General features: G+C 39.8%; 1 protein-coding gene across 2 annotated transcripts in view; it reads right to left on the bottom strand.

The window, feature by feature from the left end:
- LOC111145213 (protein kinase, cGMP-dependent, type I) overlaps nucleotides 1-25,776 on the bottom strand; it is a 1,255,864-nt gene that overhangs the window by 766,910 nt on the left and 463,178 nt on the right. For both annotated transcript variants that reach the window (XM_022499949.1, XM_022499948.1), the window contains exon 3: nucleotides 17,883-17,996. In XM_022499949.1, coding sequence (XP_022355657.1) covers nucleotides 17,883-17,996 — 114 coding nt within the window. The remainder of the gene's footprint in view (nucleotides 1-17,882; nucleotides 17,997-25,776) is intronic.

Here is a 25,776-nt window from a genome sequence, read left to right as displayed (position 1 = left end):
CTCAACTACACAATTTTCTATTAATTTTCAGGTCTTGTCTCTGACTCTGACTAACTCCTACTTCCTATGATGTTTATTTTATACTTGACTCTAGCGTTCACACCCATACAGTAAAATTCTCTATATTTCAAGAGATTTCTATATTAATAGATGTAAAACACCAAATATATCCTTCTTCCTCCCCCCCCACAAAAAAATTCAAACTCCAAATATCCAAGTGCATTATAATTTCTCCTAACAGACATAGGTCGAATTGAAATTCATAACTTTCAAATTTATTCTCATTTTAAACATGAGGATACAAGGATTTAGAACTGTTTAAAAATTACGTTTGACATTTTTATAAGAATTTAGAACTTCGAAGCTGTGGTTCAAATTCTCAATCTCTTGGGGGCACCTGGGTGGCTCAGTGGGTTAAGTGTCCCACTTTTGATTTCAGCTCAGGTCCTGATCTCAGGGTTGTGAGATCAAGACCCACCCGGTGCTCCATGACCAACGGGAAGCCTGCTTTGAATTCTCTCTCTCCCTCTGCCTCTACCCCACCACGATTCACATGTTTTCTCTCTCCCCCTCTCTAAAAAAAACCTAAAAAACAAATTCTAATCATTTTTTTTAAACAGGTGTTACTGGCTTGGCAGTGTTTGTAAGGATGGTATACTTTTAACTTCACATTTCTTTTTCTTTTTCAACCTAGTAAAATTATGGATGCCTGTGCTCCTTGCATCTAGCAAATGTTCCTTAACATCTGTCAGGATCTGATGATGCCTTTATAATGGTGAGCTGAATAAAACTGAAATTCAAAGACAGATCACCCCTTGAAGAACAATGTTTAGCAGAAAAATAACCACCTCGGGGCATCTGGGTGCCTCAGTGGGTTAAGCATCTGCCTTCAGCTCAGGTCATGATCTCAGGGTCCTGGGATTGAGTCCCACATCAGGCTCCAGGCTCAGCGGGGTGTCTGCTTCTCCCTCTCTCTGCTTGTGCTCTCTCTCTCTCTCTCAAATGAATTAAAAAATTCATTAAAATCTTTAAAAAAATCTTAAAAAAAGAAAATCTTAAAAGAAAAAAAAGAAAGAAAAAGAAAAAGAACTACCTCGTTATAGAATTTAAGGATTCCAGGGTGACAAAATAGCGAGCACTTGGAATTGAGTTACAAGATTTGGAAGTAATATCCTTTCGGCAAACAGGCATGAACTTGTTTCAAGCCAATGTGCCTTCAATGGTGTCAAAGCCCACTAAGTCAGCTCAATATGTCCTTCATTAGCCTTGACCCAAAAACGTAAAGCTCTCCACAGAGAGGACCAAGCCACAGAGGATGCACCACTTTTCCCTAAAATGACATTTCAATTTGGAGATCACTCAAAACACAGAGAGGGCTATCACAGGGCTATCATTCAAAGGCCAAAAAAGGATGGACATACCACACTTTAGTCAAATGTCAGGCAAAACTTAGCGAGTTTGTATAAATGTACTTAATAAAGTACAAAAAACAAGGTAGGTGCTTCAGAGAGGGATTTTGAGAAATGGGAGGGGCAGGCTGATACCTATCTGTAAAATAAAGAAAGGAAAAGATACCTCTTGTTCTTAGGAGAAGGGGGGCCTATAGGTGAAGCCTGTTGGGGGGGACACCCCTTTCACATACCTGCTGGAATTGTGCTACATTATAGCACATTTAAGCCATCACGTGACACCAACAGTGTCTACTCTTTTCTTGCAGGCATGAACACAATGTAAAAGTAGTCCCTACAGTCCTGAAAAGAAAAACAAGTCTCGCATTCCTTTTGTTTCCAAAGGAGCCTTCACAGCTCACCATGTGCAAAACCCAACAAAAGCAAACAATGTAACTAAACGTGTTCTGATATTTATTTAGTGACAATGTGCTCTTTACTGGGCCTGTAAGCTCATGCTCAGGAATCCTGCCTCACTTGAACATCTTTAATCACTTTTTATTATACTTGGGTATTTGCATGTGGGCTGTAATTCTTCATAATGTAATTTTCTTATTGTTTATTTAAGAATCCATACACTGAGTGAGGCTTGTGAAACCAAGCTATGAAGCAATCTAATTACTTCCAAGTTCTGGTACACAGACGCTTACTGCAAATGAGTTCTGTCTAACCATCTTCAGGGAGAGATTTGTTATTCAAAACAAGAAAATCCTCAAGGCAGGAACCTCGCTGTCCACTAATCCTGTGAATAATTCCAAGTGGTTTCCTTCCAATAATTGGAACTCCAAAGGAAATGTTCTCAGGTTTATTGATGTAGATACAGTCAACCAAAAATTTAAAAAGGATAACCAAGGCACTGTATTTTCTTCTATGTTTTAGAATATATACTAATATATACATCTAATTGTGGCCAATAATGTGACTAAAAGGTGCCTCTCTATGAAGGAAATCAATTAACGCTATAAGCGTTGAGTAGGAGCACCTGGGTGGCTCAGTCGGTTAAGCGTCTGCCTTCGGCTCAGGTCATGATCACAGAGTCCTGGAATCAAGCCCCACAGTGTGCTCCCTGCTCAGGGAGACTCTGCTTTTTCCTCTCCCTGTGACTCTCCCCATGCTCCTTCTCTCTCTCTCTCACTCATTCTCTCCCTCTGAAATAAATAAAAATCTTTTTTTTTAAACCCTTGAGTAAAAGGCAGGTATTAGATTTTCTATTCGTCTAACAGAACCGTTGGCCCTATTCCTTAATAACATGAAACAGCATTAAGCTCAACTTGCCTAATACCCAAAGCTTTCGATTTTGTACCCATTTATTCAGATTGCTTATCTCTCTTCACTGCTCGATACTAATTATCTGTATCTCTAAAAGAAAAAAGCAAGATGCCAGGTCCAGCTGGGGGGGGGGGGATTAAGAATAATAGAAGAGCAACAGAAAGAAATCCTTCCAGTATGGAAAAAGCAGACTAAGGTTTTCTATACAAAGTTAAAAAAAAAAATATATAGGCATTGCAATTCAGATTTAAAAAGCATTCTTTTGTTCAGTTGATTCAGGGAACATAAGCTTATGTAACATATTCCTAACTCTCTAGGTTAATTCATAGAGGAATTCAGAGTTAAGCAGTGAGTCTCACTTGGGGGCTTTCAGCTAGTAGGTTCTTGATAAAAATTTGATTGAAATAAAGCATACATTTAAAGATACAGTCAATTAGAAAATATAAGTGATTTCCCTTTGAGAGTCCAGAGGAGCTGACCCTTAGGTAAAGACACGGATCACTTTTATTTGCTGAGATTGAGGTTAGGGCCACGTGAAAGGGTATCAACTGGCTATTCTCATACAAGAGCATCAGCAAGGCAAGTCTGGGTTGAAACCACGTGACTGAATTCTGTTCATGCCGTGGCCCATGTCGAATACAGGTTTTCTATCATTAGCCGGCTCAGTCAGCTCATCCGTCAGAATTACTCCGACCTTATCATTTCATGCATCAACAATATTTTCAGAGTCACAAGTAGAATAAGATGAAAACAAAGCTTAGGAATATAATTACTTTACAGCTACTCCTCCTCTATTTTCATGGGTCAGAGAAAAGTCTTGCTTATATATCTGCTTAGATTACTAGTTTTCCAAATTAACTCAATATCAAGAGGAGGGAGGGGAACTTTAAAAGTACGGTCAGAACTTATGTGTATCAGTGAAAACATCATCATGGTATCTGCAGATATTTTCTCTTCAGTTCGTTTAAGATCCTGCAAGAGAGTATTGTAAAGCCTTAATAAGCAGTAATGGATACTCCAAATACATCATTATCAAGAAATCTCCACAGTTCACTTGCAGGAACGCATCTATGAGAGCATTTTAGCTTCTGGGAACATCCTTGAAAGTGTCACAAATTGAATTCTTTATGCTGCGAGTACCATCCCTAACCTCCAGGCTGTTCAATACAAGCTTCTAGAGAAACCTGGAAAAAAGCAAAGTGGAAATGTGGAAAAGGTAATTAAGACATCACCTAGACCTATAAAGGTAAGAGATATCATCCTTCACAAGGCGCAAACAATGACAAAATGAGAATGAAAGAGGAGAATACTGAGTAGAGCCTTTAACGGGCAGAGATGAGATAGACTTCTGCACATGGAAGCCATTCTAAGTGGGAAGATTACCCTACACAAAGATGCCAGCACAGGGAACATTCCGGGAATCTTAAAAATCTGTTTCTCGAGTTATGGGATCATTATGGTGGTTCTCCTGGGACAGAAAGCCATCCAAACAATCACGATTTGTTGATTTCATATTTTTTCCTGGCACAAAATCAGCGCTTGACATAGAACCCCTCAGTAGGCCATGAAATAGGCCTTATTGTTCCTATTTGACAAAGGTGGAAAATTTTGCTAACGTCCAAAGGGAATCAGCATTCTACCCTTTTGGGTTTACTCAAGGCCTTTGTCCACTGAGATAGATCCAAGCCACCTGGCCTAGAGGAGGGCAGGGAGGCTGGAACCACAGCCTGGGGAGTCAAAGTGAGTGCCGTCACCAGATGCCTCTTTCAGAAAAGGTGGAAAGGAACACAGTTAAATTGGTATCTAAAAGCAGGGTAGACATAAGGGGAAAGAGATAGGAGACCATCCCACAAGGGAGAGGGAAAGTTCTAATGGAGGTGAGCCCCACGTGGCCGCCCGCATGAGGAAAATGTGACAGAGTCACAGACGGCAAACTTCAGTATCCACTCAGGTGGGTTTCCTTCTCTCTCTTTATGCTGTGCCTCCCCCTTGGTACCTAAGTTGGGTCTAAGTTCCCCGTTCTCTGTCCCCAAGCCAGAGTCTGTCAAGGTGAGTAGGGTCCACACTGAAGGAAACTGGAGGTTAGAAGGGAAGGTGGAAAATCAGTTCGATTCCTTACATCCATTTTTACCATGTCTGCCTCTAAGACTTTCAAGAGATTTCCAAGAATTCTTTAAGATTTCTTTTGAAGTACAGTCATAGTAGAGAAACCTAATTTCTCTTCAAGTTATGAAAATGAACTCAACATGGGTTTTTTTCCTATGATCTTAAACTTTTTTTTTTTTTTTTTCCTTTAAAACCAGTCCTTAAATGCTGGCAAGCTTCTGTGATTCACAGGAGCATGACGTTATATTCACAATTTGCTGTGACATTTGAAAATCATGTCAAGGCTTCATTGAAAGTACTAAGCAGAAAATACTAGCACTAACAGAAAAACAAATGAGCCTTTCTTTAATTATTCGTGAGTTCCAAAGTTGCTATGATTGCTATGATATGCCATCCTCGTTCTGTTGCAAAGGCTAATGTCTGAGCAATCCCAAATTATAATTTATATATATATAATTGTAATTATAAATATATGTGTTATATATATATAATTGTAATGTATATATATATATAAATAAAATGTAATTATCACTTATACGAATAAGTGATACTTGGAAGGACCTACATGGATGGACACGCCTTACTGGTAAAACAAAGCGGAGGGGCACCATAACTAGCAATGGGAGGGCTCCAGAAGAACACCTTTTGGAAAGGAAGATGATATCAGGAGGGAGCTTATCTGTATTGTGGGTATCAGTTTATGAAGCTCATGTTAAAATTTGGAAACGGTCCTGGGTAGTTTATCGCATCAGCTAACACGGTTTTCTAAACATCAGTAGCAATTGAGAATCAGTTTATGGGACAAGCCATCCAACTTCCCTCCCGCAAAATGGCATCAATCTATATGACTTCCCAGCTCATCTGGTAGAGAAACCCAGAGCCTACATAACTAATGCCTGAGACATTAATGTCATCGCTGTCAATAAATCAAACTCGCCAACATTTATTTTTTTTAAATGATTCTGCTGAGCAATTAAAATCAATCAACATAATGATTCCATCCATTTAAAGCTATTGGTGACTCAACTCAGTCAAATGTCTAAGTCCTAAAACAGAAATGCCAGCATGTTGTCGTAAAAATTGGGAACAACCTGGTTGAGATGCCCCAACTTAAAACTGAAGATGGGCCAAGTCAACCAGCATATTACAGATCAACACACCTGTAAAAAGACCCCAACCTCTCACACTCCCTGCAATTCTGGTCTAATTAGCTCTGTTAACAAAGGGCATGTGTGACAGCTTCTAATTCACAGTGTCCATGAATGCGAAGTATTACTATTCCAGTTCCTGTTATCAAGTTGCATGGACCAAGAAGAACGGCACATCAAGAGCAGAGAAGAAACTACTTTTTAATAGCAAACACCCAAAAGAAAAACACCGGGAAACAAGGACTGGAATAAAGGGCACAATCCTGTTACCGCATGACTGAAAAGCTCAAAGAGAAAATGAAAACAAAATCCAACCACCTTGACCCACCTGACCTTAAGAAGGACAGAACCCTACAGTGATCATCAACACATAATCAACTTTCAGAACTGACCGTGTTCACTAGAAAGTGCAGTGAGATCTTTCCTTTTAAAACATCCAGAAAGGGAAAGAAGAAAGTGCAAAACATTCAGAAAGTATTCTTTCTGGGTAGGGGGTGATAAATGATTTTGTACAAATCTTTTTATAGGTGGGCGCCTGGGTGGCTCCGTGGGTTAAAGCCTCTGCCTTTGGCTCGGGTCGTGATCTCGGGGTCCTGGGATGAAGTCCCACATCAGGCTCTCTGCTCAGTGGGGAGCCTGCTTCCCCCTCTCTCTGCCTGCCTCTTTGCCTACTTGTGATTTCTCTCTCTCAAATAAATAAATAAAATCTTTTTAAAAAGTCTTTATAGGTACTTATTTTCTAACCATTGTTATGATCAAAAAAATATTTTAAAAAAATTTTAAGGCGTGTTTAATTAATTCAAGAGAGTATTGGGGGAAAAAAATCAATACAGAAAAAGAGACCTGCTGGTTTTATAATTATTTACTATTGTTTTTGGCTGAGCCATTCTGGTTGAAAACCAGGAAGCACAAGTAGGAGATTAAGAGAATCAGTAAATAAAAGACCAGAACTCTCATTCAGTATTTTCTTCTGCTGCCTTTTCAAACCTTTGACTCTTCAAGTGTCCTGATCTGTTTTTAAAAGGCCTCCAAACCCCGATACTTCCCTTCCACATTTATTTATCCAAAACCTAATGACACACAAAGGGAGTTAATTCTTGACATCTCATGTCTCTCCCAAACTCAGATTTGAGCTTCAGAAGATGTTTCCCATTTTAGAAACTCTGTATATCTCGATCATCTTAGAACTTCCCGGAATACATTTTGTGTTGCACATAGTTTGGGCCATATCGCATTAGAGAGAGTCCTTCCTCTTTTTTGTTTTCGGCAGCTCACTCTGCTCCGTGTTATGCTCAACCTTCATGGAAAACAGGGTTGGATGCATGTCAGTGGTAAATTCCATGTAAACTGCTAGATCTCTGCCTTAAAGTATCAAATGACAGTGAAAGGCAGTAAATAGGAGTAATTTCTACAACTTGGGGCAACTAACTTTAGGGAAACCAAGAATTGCTAAATTCAGATACGGATGAAAGGCCAAGGTTTAGGCCAGGGAAATAAGGAGCTTGAATCTGTTAGGGTGTGCGGGGAGTGGGGTAGACAAAGGATTTCAATCATTCTTGTAACTGTGGCCATCAACAGCATCTTTATCTAGAGAGAACACGGTACATAGAGAAAAGATTCATGTTCTCTCCAGAGGCATTCGAAGGGGACAAACTAATGGGACACCAGAAGTCTTGAAGTTTTAGGCTACACCTTAAGATAAAAATTCCAGGTGTCATTTGTCTGAAATATTACTTTGGAAAATAATTGACATTTTAAAGGCATGTCCAATAGTTAGATATCTATTGTTCATTTGTCCAAGACCTTGATGCTCTAGGCGCCTACTCGGGGCTGTGCTCACATACCAGAAAAACACCCATTTCTCATGGCCCTCTTGAGAAGTCAGCCCAGGAGGGAGGGAGGACAAGTTGGCTCAGACGACACAGATACTCTTTGCTTTCGCACTGTCCGAAGGCTCGCCCCTAAACAGAAGTGCGATCTCTTCACAGCCCCAAAATCCCTACCTGTGTTAGGGTTTCATGGACCACTTCATTCAAAGTGTACATCTGCACAACTTTTCTGGGTAATGGATATAATCAGTCATCCCTCTCCATCCCAGTGCAGCAGCTCCTTCTGCCCATGGGTCCTGTCCCTGCACTTTAATAAAACTGCCTTTTTTGCACCAAAGATGTCTCAAGAATTCTATCTTGGCCATCGGCTCCAGACCTGACCAACATTCCAAAACTGTATCGTAAGTACATGAAGATATGAAGATAGTTTATCAAGAATTACCACTACTTAGGTATGCAAAATGCCCTTGGGATTAACTAGAGCTGTGTTATCTGAACTCCCCACCCCCCAAAAAAGCTTTATAAATGCTGAACCCAGGGATAAGAGTAAGAAAGCTTGAAGAGTAAGGGGGTACTAGACAGGGTGCCTGGAGACTGCTCCCCCATCTGTAACCAGCAAAATCTATTCATATAAACTCCGTACACAAAAGCACTCAATGCGATTTTGCTTTAGAAGGAAAACAGAAAAAGAATTCAGCCAAAAAGATAGTTTGCACAATCCTGTTGGATCCTGTTCAGAAAACTTACAGACAACAATGCTTTCAAGTCAATAAAAAGTTGCCTTGTTACAAGTGGGAGGAATTATGAGGGCATCAAGTACATCCTGTCAGCAAACTATCCTTTAGGGAAAATAAGGCGTAAAGAACACTTAGCTGTAGAAGACACCATTGGGCTTCCTAAGCCTCTACCTTTCCCAGCCCTCTCCTCCCTGCCTTTCTGAGCAGCTGGCACTAATTTCTAGGATCTACTGCTACCTTCACAATAAAAACTCAGTTCCTTCAGACCTGGGCAGAAATGAGCAACCCACACACCAGACCTCAGAAATGTTGTGTCTTAGTTCCAAGCAACTCCCCACGTCTTCCTCATCTTCTAATTATGAGATGTTAAGAGATCAGCAACCACCTAGCGCTGCTGAGCCTTTCACCATTAATTTGATCAGTGACCACCTTCACGGACTATGAAGGACCTTCTCCGCTCCTGGTCCAATGGATTAGATTTAACCCAACAAGGAAATACACTCTACTTATTCAGATATCTCCAAACCTCTTATTCTTTAAAAACGCCCATCCACAGTTGTTTTCACCTAATCCAAACTACATTCATGACTATAAGAAAGAACAACAAAAATCAAATGAAACTCTTTTTTTGTTCTATTTTCCTACCAACATCTTAGCCTTCAGATTCAATAAATCCGGAAGCCGTTCTTACGAACAACACAGCCCAGCAGTCCATGATTTTTTAAATTTTTTCCTTGCCTCTCAGCTTGTTCTTCTTTTAATTTTACTTCCCACTATTCTTCAAAAGAATATGTTAATATTGGCACAATGCTGGTAGTCTTCTACTAATGTTGTGTTTCACTCTTCAAAAGAAAAACACAACTTAAATATCTTAAGTATCTTTTAAATATCTCTGCATGGCAGCAATAAAATAATGAGGGGGGAAAAAAAACCCTAGAATGATGCCCAGAATAATAGTAATTATTATAGCGTGTCATTTTTCTTCTAAATACTTCAGTGTTGGCAATTCAATGCAGGGAAGAGTGTGTTGTTTGAAGGTTAATACACATTAAGCACCTGCAGGGTGTAGATCAGCGGCCCCTGCTTGCATGATTACTTAGAAACGTATCCAGTCAACAAAAAGCTTCCCGGAAGAAGAGAGGGATGTTAAGATCAACCAGGAAATCCCAAGACTGTTTTTCCTCTACGGAATTCAAGAGTAAATGTGTTTTTCACGACTCTTGTTCTTTCTTTTCATAGATTTGTTACGTAAAAGAAAAATAAAATGAGAACTTCCTTTATTAAATGTTTCTCAATTGCTGTTTAAATTTTTGTAATTCTTACTTTAAAGAAATTCACAGACTGATATATTCCATAAAAGAGACATGTGACTACTTAGTGATGTCTTAAATGTTGTACAGGTTCATCTCATGAGATACTCAAGCATTTTACACTACAAAAACTACATCCCACAACTGGTTCAGATTGTTTGTTATGGGTCTCTAAGGCTTTAAGCTTATGACCCTCTCTTCATTATATCACAGGATTCATCCTTTTGTAACAGATGTACTGAATGTGGGTCCATATATTCCAGTTTAAAAAATTTAAAAAACCCACAATTATAACATGCTGCGTCACTTTTTTGTGGAAATAAAGCCTGAAGCTTTGGTTCAGTGGAAATAGTCCTGTGGATGCATTTGTGTTTAAACACAATGGGAGGGATGCCTGGGTGGCTCAGTCATTAAGTGGCTGCCTTCAGCTCAGGTCATGATCCCGGGGTCCTGGGATCGAGTGCCGCATGGGGCTCAGCGGGGAGTTTGCTTCTCCCTCTGCCTGCTGCTCCCCCTGCTTGTGCCCTCTCTCTGACAAATAAATAAATAAATAAAATCTTTTTAAAAAATGTAAAAGCTTATGACAGGAGCAGAGCAAAGCTGTGTCATACTCACACTCCTCCATCTAAACACACAGCTACCAGATGCTTAAACCCAGTTGCTTCAGAAATGAACCGAGGGCAACACCACACCACAGCCAGAGGCGCTGAGCTGAGAGCATCATCCACAGCCTTCAAATGTTCTCCGCTTTCACTTGTTGCTCCTTTTAAGTACCTATCATAATTTACGGATAGGAATGTTTCCTTTCAAAAATAATAGTAATTATATAACATACAGTATTGACCTACATTACTACTTTGTTTTCTAATTGCCTCTCAGCAAATTCTTGAGTAAATTAAGGCACAGAATCCCAAAACATAAACAACCTTTACATCCTGTGAGACCTTTTCTTTTTTCTTTTCTCTTTTTGACTACATCAGTTTCAGTTACTTATTTTTTAACATAAGCTCTATGCCCAACGTGGGACTTGAGCTCATGACCCTGAACTCATCATGCTCTATTAACTGAGCCAGCCAGGCACCCCTGGTGGGAGCTTTTTTTTTTTTTAAGATTTTTATTTATTTATTTGACAGACAGAGATCACAATAGGCAGAGAGGCAGGCAGAGAGAGAGGAGGAAGCAGGCTCCCTGCTGAGCAGAGAGCCTGATGCGAGGCTCGATCCCAGGACCCTGGGATCATGACCTGAGCCGAAGGCAGAGGCTTTAACCCACTGAGCCACCCAGGCGCCCAGGTGGGAGCTTTTTATGATGCATTCCTTTGCAGAAAATTCTGTAAGATTAAAGAAGCTACTTAAAAAAAAAAAAAGGTAAAAAACAGGGGTACCTGGGTGGCTCAGGGGGTTAAAGCCTCTGCTTTCAGCTCAGATCATGATCTCAGGGTCCTAGAAGCGAGCCCCAAGTCGGGCTCTCTGCTCAACAGGGAGTCTGCTTTCCCCTCTCTCTCTACCTTCCTCTCTGCCTACTTGTGATCTTTCTCTCTGTCGAATACATAAAAAGATTAAAAAAAAAAAAAAGTAAAAAATAAATCAGCCTTCCTTGCCCATCCTTATATTTACTATTAAATTATCTGGAATCTTAAAATATAATATCCCATCAGTTAAAGCCTGACTATTCTCTTGATGTAGAGAATTAATTAATTAATTAATTAATTAAAGCAGAGAGGGAGCACAGTTTATCTAGCCCCAAGAAGGAATTAAGTCGTATTGCCCTCCTTTGATGAGAGGCATTCCCTTCCTCCCCGCAAAAACAAGGCCAACATATGCCTATCAACTGAGCCTCATCAATACTGAACTCAAATCATTTTTTGGAAGTAGATAAATATAAATCAAATAAATTTCAATTATAACAATTCCCATTAGGACTAGAAAAAAATTCAACCTATAAAAGAAAAACATTGTAGGGGCACCTGGGCAGGCTCAGCCCTCAGAGCATGCAACTCTTTATCTCAGGGTTGTAAATTTAGGCCCCCCTGTTGGGTGAAGAGGTTACTTAAAATAAAACCTTAAAGGGCGCCTGGGTGGCTCAGTGGGTTAAAGCCTCTGCCTTCGGCTCAGGTCATGATCTCAGGGTCCTGGGATCAAGCCCCGCCCCACATGGGGCTCTCTGCTCAGCAGGGAGCCTGCTTCCCTGCCTCTCTGCCTACTTGTGATCTCTGTCAAATAAACAAACAAAAAAAGAATAAAACCTTAAAAACAAAAAAAAGTGTAGTTTATTGTTTTCCTCTTCTCTGAAATTCACTTTTATTTCACTTAATATAGAAAGGAGATGAAATAGCTTTTGTATATGTGTTTGTTAGTCTGTTATGTGGCATCATGGTTTCCCAGTGAATTGATTCCTTTAATAAAGAAATGTATTTTCCAGGGATTACATAACTGGATTTAAGTTACTAATTCCACAGTATTCTCTAATAGACAAATGTGGTAAGAACATTTTACTAAAAGGAATATTGTCTAACTCACCGAACAACGGTGACTGTTTCCCCAGGATGGGGACAGACACTGTTTCGTTGTCCTGGATGACAACTCCCGGGCTGTTTTTCTGGATTGTTCTTCTGTAATCCGGGTCCAATTTCTAGTCATCATCAACCTGAATTTACTTTGTTTCTCCTCTCCCTTCAGGATTCTTGGGAGAAGGCGTGTGTTAGACTAGGAGAATGCAAAGCTTGCACCTTTTTAATTGGCCTTGAAGGCAGAATGGAGACATTGTTATTAGCCTGCTTATCTCCTGCACTTTCCGTGCTGTGGCACAGGGAAAGTGACAGTCTCTGGTCTGTGCTGCTCATTAAAACCCCAGGTAATAACCGCATGTAGGACAAACGTTGGTACAGGCAGATTACCGCTAGCGAATGTAACTTCATCATAAATGATGCTTTATGGAAATAAACAATGATACTTCCTCAAACGTGTCTAACTGCTTATATCTTCATTCCATTGCCTTCATACTTAAAGTTCATAGCCACTAGAAGAGCTTGATCTAGAACTCCCTTTTATTAATAAAATAGGCACTTGTTTCTTCTGTGCCTTCATTGATAAAAGGTACTATTTTCATTCGAAGAATTACTTTTAGAGGACACAGGTATTTGAGCAAGAAATGTGACTCAAATCTTTCTATTTCTTTTCCCCATTCTTTAGTGGTTTTTGTTTTGTGTTTTCTTTTTTGGACCACTGACAGATTCTTCTCAATCAAGTTCAGTAACAGGTTTGAAACAAAGCTACGCAGGAATGTACAAGCCATTTTATCGCATAGACTCAGATTTATTTTAAATAATCCAAAAATAGGGGCACCTGGGTGGCTCAGTGGGTTAAAGCCTCTGCTTTCGGCGCAGGTCATGATCCCAGGGTCCTGGGATGGAGCCCCGCATCGGGCTCTCTGCTCAGCAGGAGGCCTGCTTCTCTTCCTCTCTCTCTTTCTGCCTACTTGTGATCTCTGTCAAATAAATAAATAAAATCTTTAAAAAAAAATCCAAAAATAAACTGATAAATCCAAACCTTAGATCTTTGTTCTTAAAATATCTATAACAGACTGAAATATCTTAATTCGTCAACTTGCCCCCATACAAATATCCTGGGAAAGCTTAGGTAAACTTGAAAGTATTCAAAAGTGAAGGCAGAAAGATATTTTTAGCAGATGTTACTGAAGTCATCACTTTCCTGCAGAATGGACTTCTTGTAGAATGTTTAGGCTCTTTTATGTTAGAATGTGAGTATTTTAGTATCTGAGGAATGTTGAAATACTTACTATAAATAATCTAAGAAAAATAATTACTCAGATATTTTGCTCAAGCCAGTTCATTAGTGTCTCACACCACCCCTCCCACCAGACAAATTTTGCAGGTAATTTTCTATGGTTTCAACTCAATGCTGGTATTGAGAGGTTTTCCTACAAAGCAAAGGTCTGGGTTTTATTAGAGTCTATTTGAATGAGACAGTTTGAAGAACACGCCACCTAAGGTTGGGGAATTTGTGATCTAGACACTCAAAGTAGGAGGAACAGATGTCAATTTCGTATCTTCGAGCAAAAATACCCCCAATTCATGTACAACTGTAGTTGGGAGCAAAGAGGCATAGAAGTCAACCTCAAAACAAAACAAAACAAAAAAACCCAATGTAGTTGTGAGACTACATGCTTGTGGGGAATCCAGGTAAAACAAGACAATAGCATAAATGTCCTTGCAAACTCACACGCCGGGCATGGGTCATTGGATCCCTCACTCATTGTGAGGCAAATGCCTTTCCATTCTCTTTTTAGGTTTCCAGCAACTTCAATGTGTGTGTGTGTGTGTGTGTGTGTGTGTGTGTGTGTCTGTGTGTGTGTGTGTGTGTCTGTGTGTCTGTGTGTGTGTGATTTTAAGAGCCCTGGGCATAGACGCAATCAATAAGTTGATACTGCCCTAGCTGTGAGGGTAGCGAACACTGACACCAGAAACGACATTTTAGGAAGAGAGGATGGTAGCATGCTTTCGATTCAGTATGGGAGTTGAGGAAGCAAGAGTTCTTAATGGATGGATCAGAAGTCCCTAACCTTTGTGGGGCTTCAAAACAGATAGTAAAACTCTTTCAGCTACGCAATCCCAAAACATTTAGATAAAATGTGAAATTCAAACACTCATGGGAGACGTTGTTTGGTGTTGTGGAAATCAGATATAACAGTTGATTTTTTTCCTCCCCATGGCATCTGGAGGGTTTGTGATGGGCTGGGCCATCCAAAGGGCCATGTTCAAAGACAGCTCAAGAAAACTTGCAGGTGTTTAGAAGAACCTCAAGACATTTGTGACACTTGGTTCCCACAAAATGTTACTTTTATGTATTTTGATATGCTCATTCCTCTAAGGGGAAAAAAAAATCAATGGTGCTGTTTTATAAGATAGGAATAGATTCTGAATATAGATTTCCTACACCATTGTATGAGGTTTTCTTTTGAGTCATTACGGTTTCAATTTTAAAATAGTTATTCTTGGTGCTATCAGATCACTGTCCCAGTGTTGCCATCATAATCAGTGTATATTCATTTACTTCCAGAGGAATGCCAGCTGATCTCTCCCAGATGAAAAAGCAAAGGACTTGTTTCAAATGACTATGGAGATTCTTTCTGTCGAAGCATTATGAACAAGTATATCCTATTCCACATCATTGATCAATCTATAACTTTAATAAGAAAACAACTTTTTTGATACCCTAAGTTAAAAAAAAAAACGCACAGGTAATAAAATCATCTTTGCTAGCAGGAAGTCACTGAGATTTATTTATTCATGGCCTGATACAATTTCAAAAAAAGTGCTCTTTTGAACACGAAATGACTCATATACATTGAGGAGCTCTTGAATGTCACCCAGGATTTAGTTACCACTGTGAGATTAAAAATGCATTAAAATGCTCTGCGGCTTTCAGGCTGACGAGGGGGAAAGAAAGGAGAGAGGGATCATGAAATAAAGTAGATGATGTTGAGAGAAAGAGGGTCACAACCCATGTAAGCCATCCAGTAGGACGGGCGGTCTCCTAGGACTTAGACTATTACACCCAAGTGGCTGAATCCATTTTGCAAGTTACTCGAAACGGTCATGACCGGCGAAATGACAGTTAAGAAATGGACAAGAGTCGACAAAATCCTGAATCCTGAGAAATGACTGGATATAAAAAGCCAAATAAGGACATTTTGAAATAGCACACATAATGAGTAAGATAGCACGGCTGGGGGGGCGCATGGCGGGAGTGTGTTATATTCTGTAGTCATTTGGTACAAGTAGCATTCCTAATGGAATCTAATCAGAATTATGCAGTGATCAGCTGGAAAGTTTAATTTAAACATAAATTTAAAGCGGTACTTAAGGATCATGGTCACAGGTGTAATCTCCCTGGATAGTGTAGGAGACAGGACAAAAGGTCCTGAATAAGAAATAATCCATTATTCACACCTTATAGTTCTTTACAAGACGTTCAGACTATCTTGGTAACAGATATTACTCCCTACTCATGCAGAAACCTCTGAGCATCTATAAATGCAAAGATGGGTCTGCATTCCATCAAGCTTAGGTTCTTTTCTCAATACAACCTCCACATCTTAAGTAGGTACTCTGAACACACACACACTCACACACACACATGCATGCACACCCATGCACAGGCGCCCTTTCTGTGTCTTTGTTAAGAACACGCTCCATTACTCATTTTCCTTGACGTAGATGTTCTGACGTCCCCCAAATGGTTACGATTATAATTTGCATTCAACACCTATTTCCGTCTCACTGAATCAGATCCAAAGTGTGCGTTTAAATTTATCAAACATGAGTCCGATAGCTACAACAGATGAACACCATTTTATATGAACCTAATAAATTTCACAAAGCAAAGCAATCAGCTCATGAAAAAAAAATCTTTGCTGCAATATTCATTAAAATATTTCTTTAATAATTCGAAGCTTCAACAGATGAAGCACATGTTATTACCAACTGTTGACCTTTCTGGAATCATGGTTTTTCATTAGGATTAAATGAGCAGTATACAAGGCTGAAGTATTTTAAAATATGCACAATTCACTATTTGCAATTCTGAGAAACACTGTTTTAATCAAAATGTGTTATTCTGGCCTTCTGACCTACAAGGAATATATTTCTCAGAAAAATGCAGCCTGATAGCATAATCCGTTTCACTTAATAGTGTCACGATTACTCTTTTTCCTACTGAAGGCACTTTTACGGGAGTTCAAGTTGCGGCAGCTTCTGTTCTGTTCACAGGGCTTTGTTCTTCTTTGAGCTGTGTAATTAAGTGATCACATAAAATAAAAACCAGGGGGGGCTGGTCATTCAAAAGAGTTTTGTGCTTTCAAAGATCAAGACTCAAATGTCAAGAAGAACTCATCCTAGGGGTGCCCCAACAGCAACTGAGGTCCCAGGGACTGACTTCAGTGAGTAAAAAGGCGATTCACTTACAAGGCACAGAGGACAACTTCTGGGATGCTGGCTGGCCACGTGTTTACAACCCAAGGTTCAGGGTCATATTGGTATCCAAAGGAGAAAAAGAACCCCGATGTACAAAACATTCAAAGGCATCTAGCTAAAACTAATTGATAACCTGTCATTTCTGCCAAAAGAAATTTTTTTTTTAAATAACAAAACCTAATCAAAGTGATTTGTGATCGCCGTCATCTACAGGATTATGGGTCAGAAGATCATTTCCCAACATGAAATACAGCTGCTGAAGGACGCAATGGACCTTTCACCGTTGGCTTTTGCATGCAGCTCTGTTTGTTACATGCTCATTGCCCCCCAGAGTCAGGAAGGAGTACTTAAAACAACCACGCCCCCCACCCCGCAAGGATTGCAGCTGTTTCTACTGAGTAATAAAAGTTGCTGGAGAAATCATATATACACATACATGTAAAATTAGGGAAACAAGCTGCTTTATTGCCCCGATTTAAAATAAGCTCAATCAGTAGAAAAGAAAAATACTATAATATACAGCTTGATGAACAGCTGAAGACAAGAATATCCTCCGACACGATTTTAGAATTCAGGCTATTATCTCGCTCAATGATGTTTGAATGAGATGAAGGACATTTCTCCTTTAAATTTTTTCTAAACCACTGAATGAACACGTGGAATTTATGGGAGAATGTAACCCAGAATAGACATTTGTAAAACTTCCGTAAGTATTAGCATGAGACTTTAAAGGCAGAAAAGGGAAGGTCTCCGCCGCTGTTCCGTTTATAAAGTTGTAACATATTGTAAATCATCATTGATAAGAAGTCTAAGTTAAAAGAACAACTTCCGTGAGTCAGTGATAAAATTTAAGTTCTGCAGAATATATGGTTAACCCTCCCTGACAAGGGCAAACCACTATATCAACCACAGCGCATGGTAAGAATTAAAATATTGATTCACGAAATCACAAAGATGAGATCCAGAGGCATGGTGATCAGTATCTCAAAGGTCCAGGGGAAAAGACATCAAAGTATTGGCAAAATAAGAAAACAGTCTTACTTTTGACGGTCGCCGTCCGGGTACAGTTGTAAAGAATCGCCAGCTCGCCGAACACTTTCCCTGGACCCATGGTGCAGAGCTTCACACCTTCTTTTGTAACCTCAACCTTACCATCTAAAACGAAGAGACAACGCCGTTGTAAGTGTCTGCCATGCTTCATTTCACTTGTTGCATTTTCAATATGCAATGAAACATTCTTTAATCCTCTTTAAAACTGCAAAGCAATTACCAAGGAAGACCAAGCCATCATCCAGATGCTAGGCAAAAAATGGCAATAAATCACGTGAGTTCAGAAGTCCTATCCCTCTTTAAATTAATCACCAATAAGGGATGCCTGGGTGGCTCAGTCGGTTGGGCATCTGCCTCCAGCTGGGGTCATGATCCCAGGGTCCAGGAATCGAGCCCTGAATCAGGCTTCCTGCTCAGTGGGGAGTCTGCTTCTCCCTCTCCCTCAGCCTGCTGCTCCCCCTGCTTATGCCTATGCCCCCTCTGTCAAATAAATGAATAAAATCTTAAAAAATAATCACCGATAAGATCTGAAGTAAGACTGAAAGAGAGCCCCAGGAAAAGGCAAAAAGGTAAACATGTGTTTTTCCAAATATGATATAAGAAAACTATGGTAATTCCCATTTTAATGTCATTTTTGAATCTGAGAGAAAACCTGAGTAAATGGGCGGTTTTTCTACAGCACACTTCATACATGGAAATTCTCATTTGGTTAAAGCACAGCTATTACAGGAAAGGAGATTACTTGGACCCTTGGGTACTAATTGCAGCTCATGGTATCTTTTATTTTTAAGCATCTTATCTAACTTGGGCATGACTGTTTTATCTGCTTCCCAGTCCCACAACACTGGCCATAAGGAAAAATAAACTAGGAGGGTTGTGGGGGAAAGGGACATTAGGACCGTTTACGTTCCACAAAGGGCTTGGAAAATGAAATGCTAAGGGAGGAAAGAGCCAAGGACACACCCGCGTTACAGTTTGTTGCCTAAGAGGAAGGCAAATGCTACCCATGACGGAAATAAAAAAACAGGTTTTTAAAAAAGTTACAGCTATATGGGGCACCTGGGTGGCTCAGTGGGTTAAAGCCTCTGCCTTCGGCTCAGGTCATGATCCCGGGGTCCTGGGATCGAGCCCCGCATCGGGCTCTCTGCTCGGCGGGGAGCCTGCTTCTCCCCTCTCTCTTTCTGCCTGCCTCTCTGCCTGCTTATCATCTCTGTCAAATAAAAAAAAAAAAAAAAGGTACAGCTATATACACTAGAAATTCCCTCACCCCACACAATGGGGGGTAGGGTGGGAAATAAATGGGCAACACAATCCATTCTAGACTAATAGCCCCCTCCCCACTTCTATTATTCTTCCAAGTTACTTATCCACATCTATGGTAGAACCTTCTGGTGGGCTTTAGCTAATGAATGAATGAAAAGAGCTAATGTTACCAGGTTCTCTCCAAACTTCAGACCTACATGCATTGACTTCATAATTGTTCTTGTATCTACTTGTTTCCTGTAATATTTAACTTTTTAGAGTTTGGGCTTTAAACATACTCCCACTTTAAAAAACAAACAAACAAACAAAATCAACCTAGTTTCAACTAAGCAATAACATCTGTAAAATAACAGGGTCAATGTGCTAATTTCTTCAAATACCTATTGAGATAAACAATATCAAAAATATTTGGGAAAAGTGTAATCCATGTCCCAGTCATGTGAGGTCAACCCTTCAGAGAACATTGTTCTTTCGACCCTGAAAACCATTTCAAGTAAATGCTATCAGTGGAGAGAGAATCCTGCAGTAATTAGGACAAAATTTCACATAAGATCTATTCACTCCTCTTGAACTGTGTGTGTGTGTGTGTGTGTGTGTGTGTGTGTGTGTGTGTATGTACCTCCTCTTGGTATAAAGAAGTTACTCAGGAATGAACAAATAGAACAACAATTCTACAAGTTTGGACATACTTTCCTAGGCAGGTTTGGCCACTCAAAATTTGGTCTAGCTTTGGTCAGTCTACTTTTTGACTGCAGAAAACCAAACACTTTCTTGTGGTAGGTACATCAATACCAGCGCAGTAAATCCATATTTTCATAAGCCACAGATGTCCCCCTCCCTTCCGAGGGTAAGCCTGCACCCTTACAAATTTCATCTGCTACTTGAGAATGAGAAACAGGCTCAGAACTTAATGTGGTTAGATTTCCAAGTCATTAGAAGTCAGACCAGGAGTTAAATTCTGGTTTTCTTATCTGTTCCTTATGAGTCTTGTGACCTTGGGCAAGTTATTTATATCTTCAAGCCTTGGCTTCTTCATTAATAAAATAGATGAAAGAAAAGCACATATCTCCTCAGGTGGTTGATAAAATGAAATGATTAAAACAGGGTCAATGCTGAGCGTGATCCCTGGCTTACAACAAATGGTCAATGAATACCAGCTCTTATTACTGGTCTTATTCTTATTATATTTCTTATCTAAAAGGAGGGAGGGCTTACAGGATCCTACTGAAACACAGGATTTCATTATCTATTCCAGAAACCAATGGAGTCCATGTAGGTTAGTAGGCTTGTGTTTATTTTTAAATGGAAAAAGTATTGGTTTCAGATTCTCTACTGGCGGGGGGCACGTTTGACTTTTGGGCTCCAATCAATATCATACCCAAAGAAGACAATGGCCTTTCAAGAAGTCTCACTGATCTGTATCCTCTTTGTGCTCTTTCCCACTTGGCCACGTGCAGGCAACATTTGACAAGCGTTGCTTTAGCAAATACCATATTTCGGGGCAGACTCCCAGGAATGACAAAGTAACAACTTTCCCAGGGATTACAACATTTTTTGGACTTGAAGCTCTAGCTTCAATGATATTGAAGGAGCTAAGAGCAAAATGAGCAATGCCTAAAGAACTATCCACATGTAGGTGATTTTGTACCAGTTCTCTTGTGTACCGGTTCTCTCGCTCTCCTTGGTCCTATAGCTGGAAGTCTTCAGTGGAAAGACACTAGGAGGAGCAAGACACTACAAAGAATCCTGCTGGACGGGGTGCCTGGGTGGCTCAGTGGGTTAAGCCTCTGCCCTTGGCTCAGGTCATGATCTCAGGGTCCTGGGATCGAGCCCCGCATCGGGCTCTCTGCTCAGCGGGGAGCCTGCTTCCTCCTCTCTCTCTGCCTGTCTCTCTGCCTACTTGTGATCTCTGTCAAGTAAATAAATAAAATCTTTAAAAAAAAAAAAAAAAAGAATCCTGCTGGAAAGCTTGGCCATTAGGGCTTCTCAACTAATAAGAGATAAGAAACACGGCATTCTCATTTCTAGCTCAGTGGTTTCTGAAAGGACATCTGTGGACCTGCCACATCAAAGCTAATTAATAAAATGTAGATATTCCCCACTCTGGGAAATTGTAACTCCACAATGACCGCTGTACTTGGTTCTGGTGCCCTTTACGTCTCTGAAAAACCAGGCTCATAGAGCAGTGATTGATTTCAACTAATAGGGAACCTTGAAACTGATCATGTTTCCTTTGAGATATGACGTCTAGAAAGCTCATAGACAGAATTATCTAAGACTCTGGGGTTGGAAATGTGTGCACAAATTCATTTCTGGTTCCAACTCATTTTCCTGATCTTATTTTATATTTGCCTAATTTGTTCATGTCTCACTCATTTTTTAAAAAGAGGGGTATGAATAATTATATATATGTATAGACAGATATAAAGATAGGTATAAATAAGTCTATATATGATAAATATGCATATATATGAATAATTAGTTCTGGTAACAGAAGGTTATAATCCATATTAATTAGAATAACAAAAAAATTTAAGAAGAGAGTTACTGGAACAGATTGTTTTTGAGAAATTGAAATTTGCATGTAAAACATCTTTTCCAGGTTAAGTTAAATACTACAAGTTCAGTATATTCACAACAGCCCAGGAAGGAAGGAATCTAATCACATATCATAGAGAGTGGTACAGGAAGCACTTTTTTTTTTAATGATCAGAAATATCTAAATGGTAAACAAAAACGCAGTGTTCGTAAAATGTTACTCTGAGTCACAGTGTCATCACTTTTCCTTCCTTCTACCTGCTGTGTGGGTGGAATAAGTAATTCAGGGAGGCATGATCCTCTGGGTGCTAAAAAGTTAGGTACACACACAGCATTAACCAGAGAGTTGTTTCAAAGACATCTGCAAATGTTCTGATTTCCAGGAGCCCAGAAATGCAAGTTATTGATGTGAAGCGTGAATTTGGTGAAGCTCGTTCACTGTGCCACACAGCAACCCTGAAGCAAAATTAGAAGTGATCACCCACTTACAAATGATTTCCAAGTAATGATTTTCCAAGTGTGTGGTCTGCCTATGAAACCTAAGGATAAGACCAGCACAAGCTTGCTCCATACACTCCTCCTTTGAAGTATTAGGGTCATCTTGAAGACACTCCCCTCATCTCAGACTCCCCCTGGCCCCCATCCTTTTTTCCACTCTCTGGCTACCTTTGAGGTTTGGTTTAAATTGACTTATCTTCATAGAAAATAGGTAGGGCTATGTATTTATTTTGGTGGTGAGGGGAACAATGTGGGGTAAGACATATAGGGGAAAAGTCATTCAGGCTCAAAATACAGCATGCTTTTGCCAGAGGCATCTACCAACCTCAGAAAGAACCAAGCTTGGAGGTTTTTATATAATTATAATTTGCTATTAACTTCAGGAGTGCACACTGATGAATTTACTTCAGGTCAGCACGGATTAATGTAACTTCTATTTCTCTTAAAGAAATTACAGAGATTCATTACCATTTATTCGTGACTGCTTAATACTTTAATTTTCAAATATGTTAGATTCCAAATCAAAGATTTTTTTTTCCTTCAAGAGTAGCAGAAAGGCATTTTCAGAACATCCTAGTAAAGTTCTAGACTTTTCCATTGGTTTCCCTAACTGAACTCGACAGTGACTAGAGGTTATCAGAGCTGTTATTGGGGGAACTAATGACCATCTAAAATGTGGCATACATCCTGCTTTTGTTCTTTTTATTTGCTTTTGCTTTTAAAAAACATATATGAAATCATGTTGGCATCATTTTCACTATGCACTCTCCCCATGTAAAAAAAGAAATATCCAGATCATTTTTATTTGGATTTTGCAAGACTGTTATTGTTTCCAAGAGAGGTATTGGAACAGTCGGCTAATACAAGATTTCACGGTGACAGTTTCACTCAGCTCTTATCACCCCTGCAATTAGTATGATTAATTGAAAGTTTTATCAAAGTACCTTGAATGTATTGCTCTTAAGGATTTTATTTATTTGAGAGGGAATGCATGAGTTGGGTGGGGAAGGGGCAGAAGGAGAAGCAGGCTGGGATCATGACCTGAGCCCAAGGCAGATGCTGAACGAACTGAGCCACACAGGCACCCCTCTTGTGTATATTTTTTATTTTACTTCAGGTAACATATGCCCATTGGTGATGGAAGGGGCTGAGTCCTAAGTCCTGACACTTCCCACCTTGATCAAAAATCAGCCCACCTCCTGCTTTCTGGCATCACGGTTCACGTAGCACCCTTGGGAGATGCTAAGTATGATGAGATCCAATTCAAAGTATCTATACTTCTGTCTCTCTATCGTAAGAATTAGTAGGCCCTATACATAAAAGAAATGGAGCTTACAAGGAGACCCTGAATCACCTGGCTTTGTTCATCTTTCTGGGTTTCTCACTAACCTGTGGTTTTGTGCTGTAAGGACTTTCATGATAAGGCAAATCAGCTTAGAGATTTATTACTGGCCGGCAGAACTACGGTGGCTGGCAGTAACCTAATTATGAATACACTGTGCTTCATTCCAGTAACCTTGGTTGGAACATTCAGGACAACTTGACTGGCCATCACAGGCAGATAGGTGTTCTCTCAAAGGTCCCATCTAGACAAGACCCCCCATCCCTTCCGTCCTCCCGTCTGTCTGACCACACCTTCATGATTTGGTAGGTTTGGGCCCACAGCTGGTATGTTATGAATTCTCTCTGATGGGTTCCTGTAGTTGCTAAATTCCACGGGAATATCCAGCACATGATGGTTGAGCTGGTCCCCACCAGCAGGGGCATATTTTCTCTAGGAGATGAGGCTTGCTTATAGATATGTCCTTTTTCCTTCTTTCGGTTTTATTAAGATGTAAGTGGCATAGAGCACTGTGTAAGTTTAAGGTCTATAGAAGGATGCCTTTACTAATGTAGAATGCCAAGTCATTACCACAATAAATTTAGTTAATATCCATCATCTCACAGAGATTTAAAAAAAAAAAAAGTTTTCCCTCTTAGGAAACATGAGACTTCTTAGGCCCACTTTCTGCTTTCCTAATGGATTAGGGATACCAGGAGGTCTGACTTGCCTCCTAGGGTTATTTTAGGTTGGGGGTAATTTCACACGAAGAAAGCAGAAGTAGCTAAGGCTGCCATGGGCTACCAGGAAAACCCATCCAATTGCCAGGGACAGATTATATTCTTAGATATTTCCTTCAAACCTGTAATTCATTTAGCTAGGTCTTTTCTCAGCCATTGTAAGAAGGAAAAAGACAGCCTCACCAGGAAATTTGAGTTTGTTACTGAATTAAAGAATGACAGTAGGTCAGCACCTTATCCGTTTCCCCTTCAAGATTGCTTTCAAATCCAAATAGGTAATGCTCTCCCTGGACTTAAACCCTTGCTCCTTGGAGGAGGTCTTAATCTGATGATTGAAAATCATTCTTTGGCCATTGAACGAAAGCCAGTGAGAAACTGCCCTGTTTCAGCACGATATATTTCTTCCAAAGTTTGCACCACCCATTTTTCGTTAGGGATTTTGCTTATTAGTTTTCTCTTGGGGGATAGAAGGGGGAGAGAAGGGTTTGTTGCTGTTGTTTTCTTTTTTCCCCTAAACTATTTGTGCTATAGTTTCTTCAACCATCAGGTTCTTATACTACTTTGGTTAGGACCAAGCTTCCCATTCAAAGAAGTCACTTTTCTTTGATATCATCATAGCAAAAATTCTTCCAGGGAGCACAAAATTACTAGTTACCAAATGGAATAAGACAGAGTCTGAGGTTTAAGAGGCTTGATGAAGATGTAGGAGTGAAGACCTTCGTTTCTTCTTCAATTAGGCAAATCTGACTTCCTTTCCAGTCACGACTGCTATAAATACCCTTGACACAATTTTTTCATTACACTAAATTACAACTGATCGATATATATTTGAATATAAAATAAAATAATCATAGTTACTATTAGGAATGAGAGGATCAGAAACAAAAATGAGGTGTCCAGAACAAAGAACCCAACTATCTGACTTATGGGGAAAGAGAGAGAGAGAACGATGACATCCACATCCAGACACTTGAACTTCATGTTTGTTTGTTTCTACCTCTGTGGTCATAGGGCACATATTTACAAAGGAAACCTATATGAGGAAACAGACTAAAATGTAAGCAATTTGGATCTACAGAATTATCTGAATCATCAAAGTAGAAATGTGGAATGAACAATTCACATCGCAGCATTTCTGCCCTCGGAGATATTTAAGGAGAGAGCAAACAGAAATGATCGTAGACGGGTCAACCACTCATCTGCTATGAACAGGATTCTGGAAGGATTTTACAAGCATCCTAAGTCCATAATCTTTATACACGCTGTGTTTTAAAACCCAAGCACTTTAAAGGACACAAAAAGCACTAGATGAATGCCTGTGGACTAATTTCAATTTCCAGTGATAAGAAAAGCGAGGACAGAGGACAGATAGACACACGCTGGAAAGAATGAGCGGACTGCTCTTTCCCTGAGTCAATGAGAGTTGAACAGATAATTTGTCTTAATTAAGTCAAGTTTATTAAACTGAATTCCACCAATACATAATGCATTCTTGCTCTATCATTTCTATAATTCATGAGCACCC

Source organism: Enhydra lutris, unplaced genomic scaffold (assembly GCF_002288905.1).
Source record: "Enhydra lutris kenyoni isolate GAN:26980312 unplaced genomic scaffold, ASM228890v2 scaffoldscaffold12, whole genome shotgun sequence".
Classification (NCBI taxonomy): Eukaryota; Metazoa; Chordata; class Mammalia; order Carnivora; family Mustelidae; genus Enhydra; species Enhydra lutris.
The sequence above is the reverse complement of the archived record's forward strand: the minus strand, read 5'-3'. Positions and strand labels throughout refer to the sequence as shown.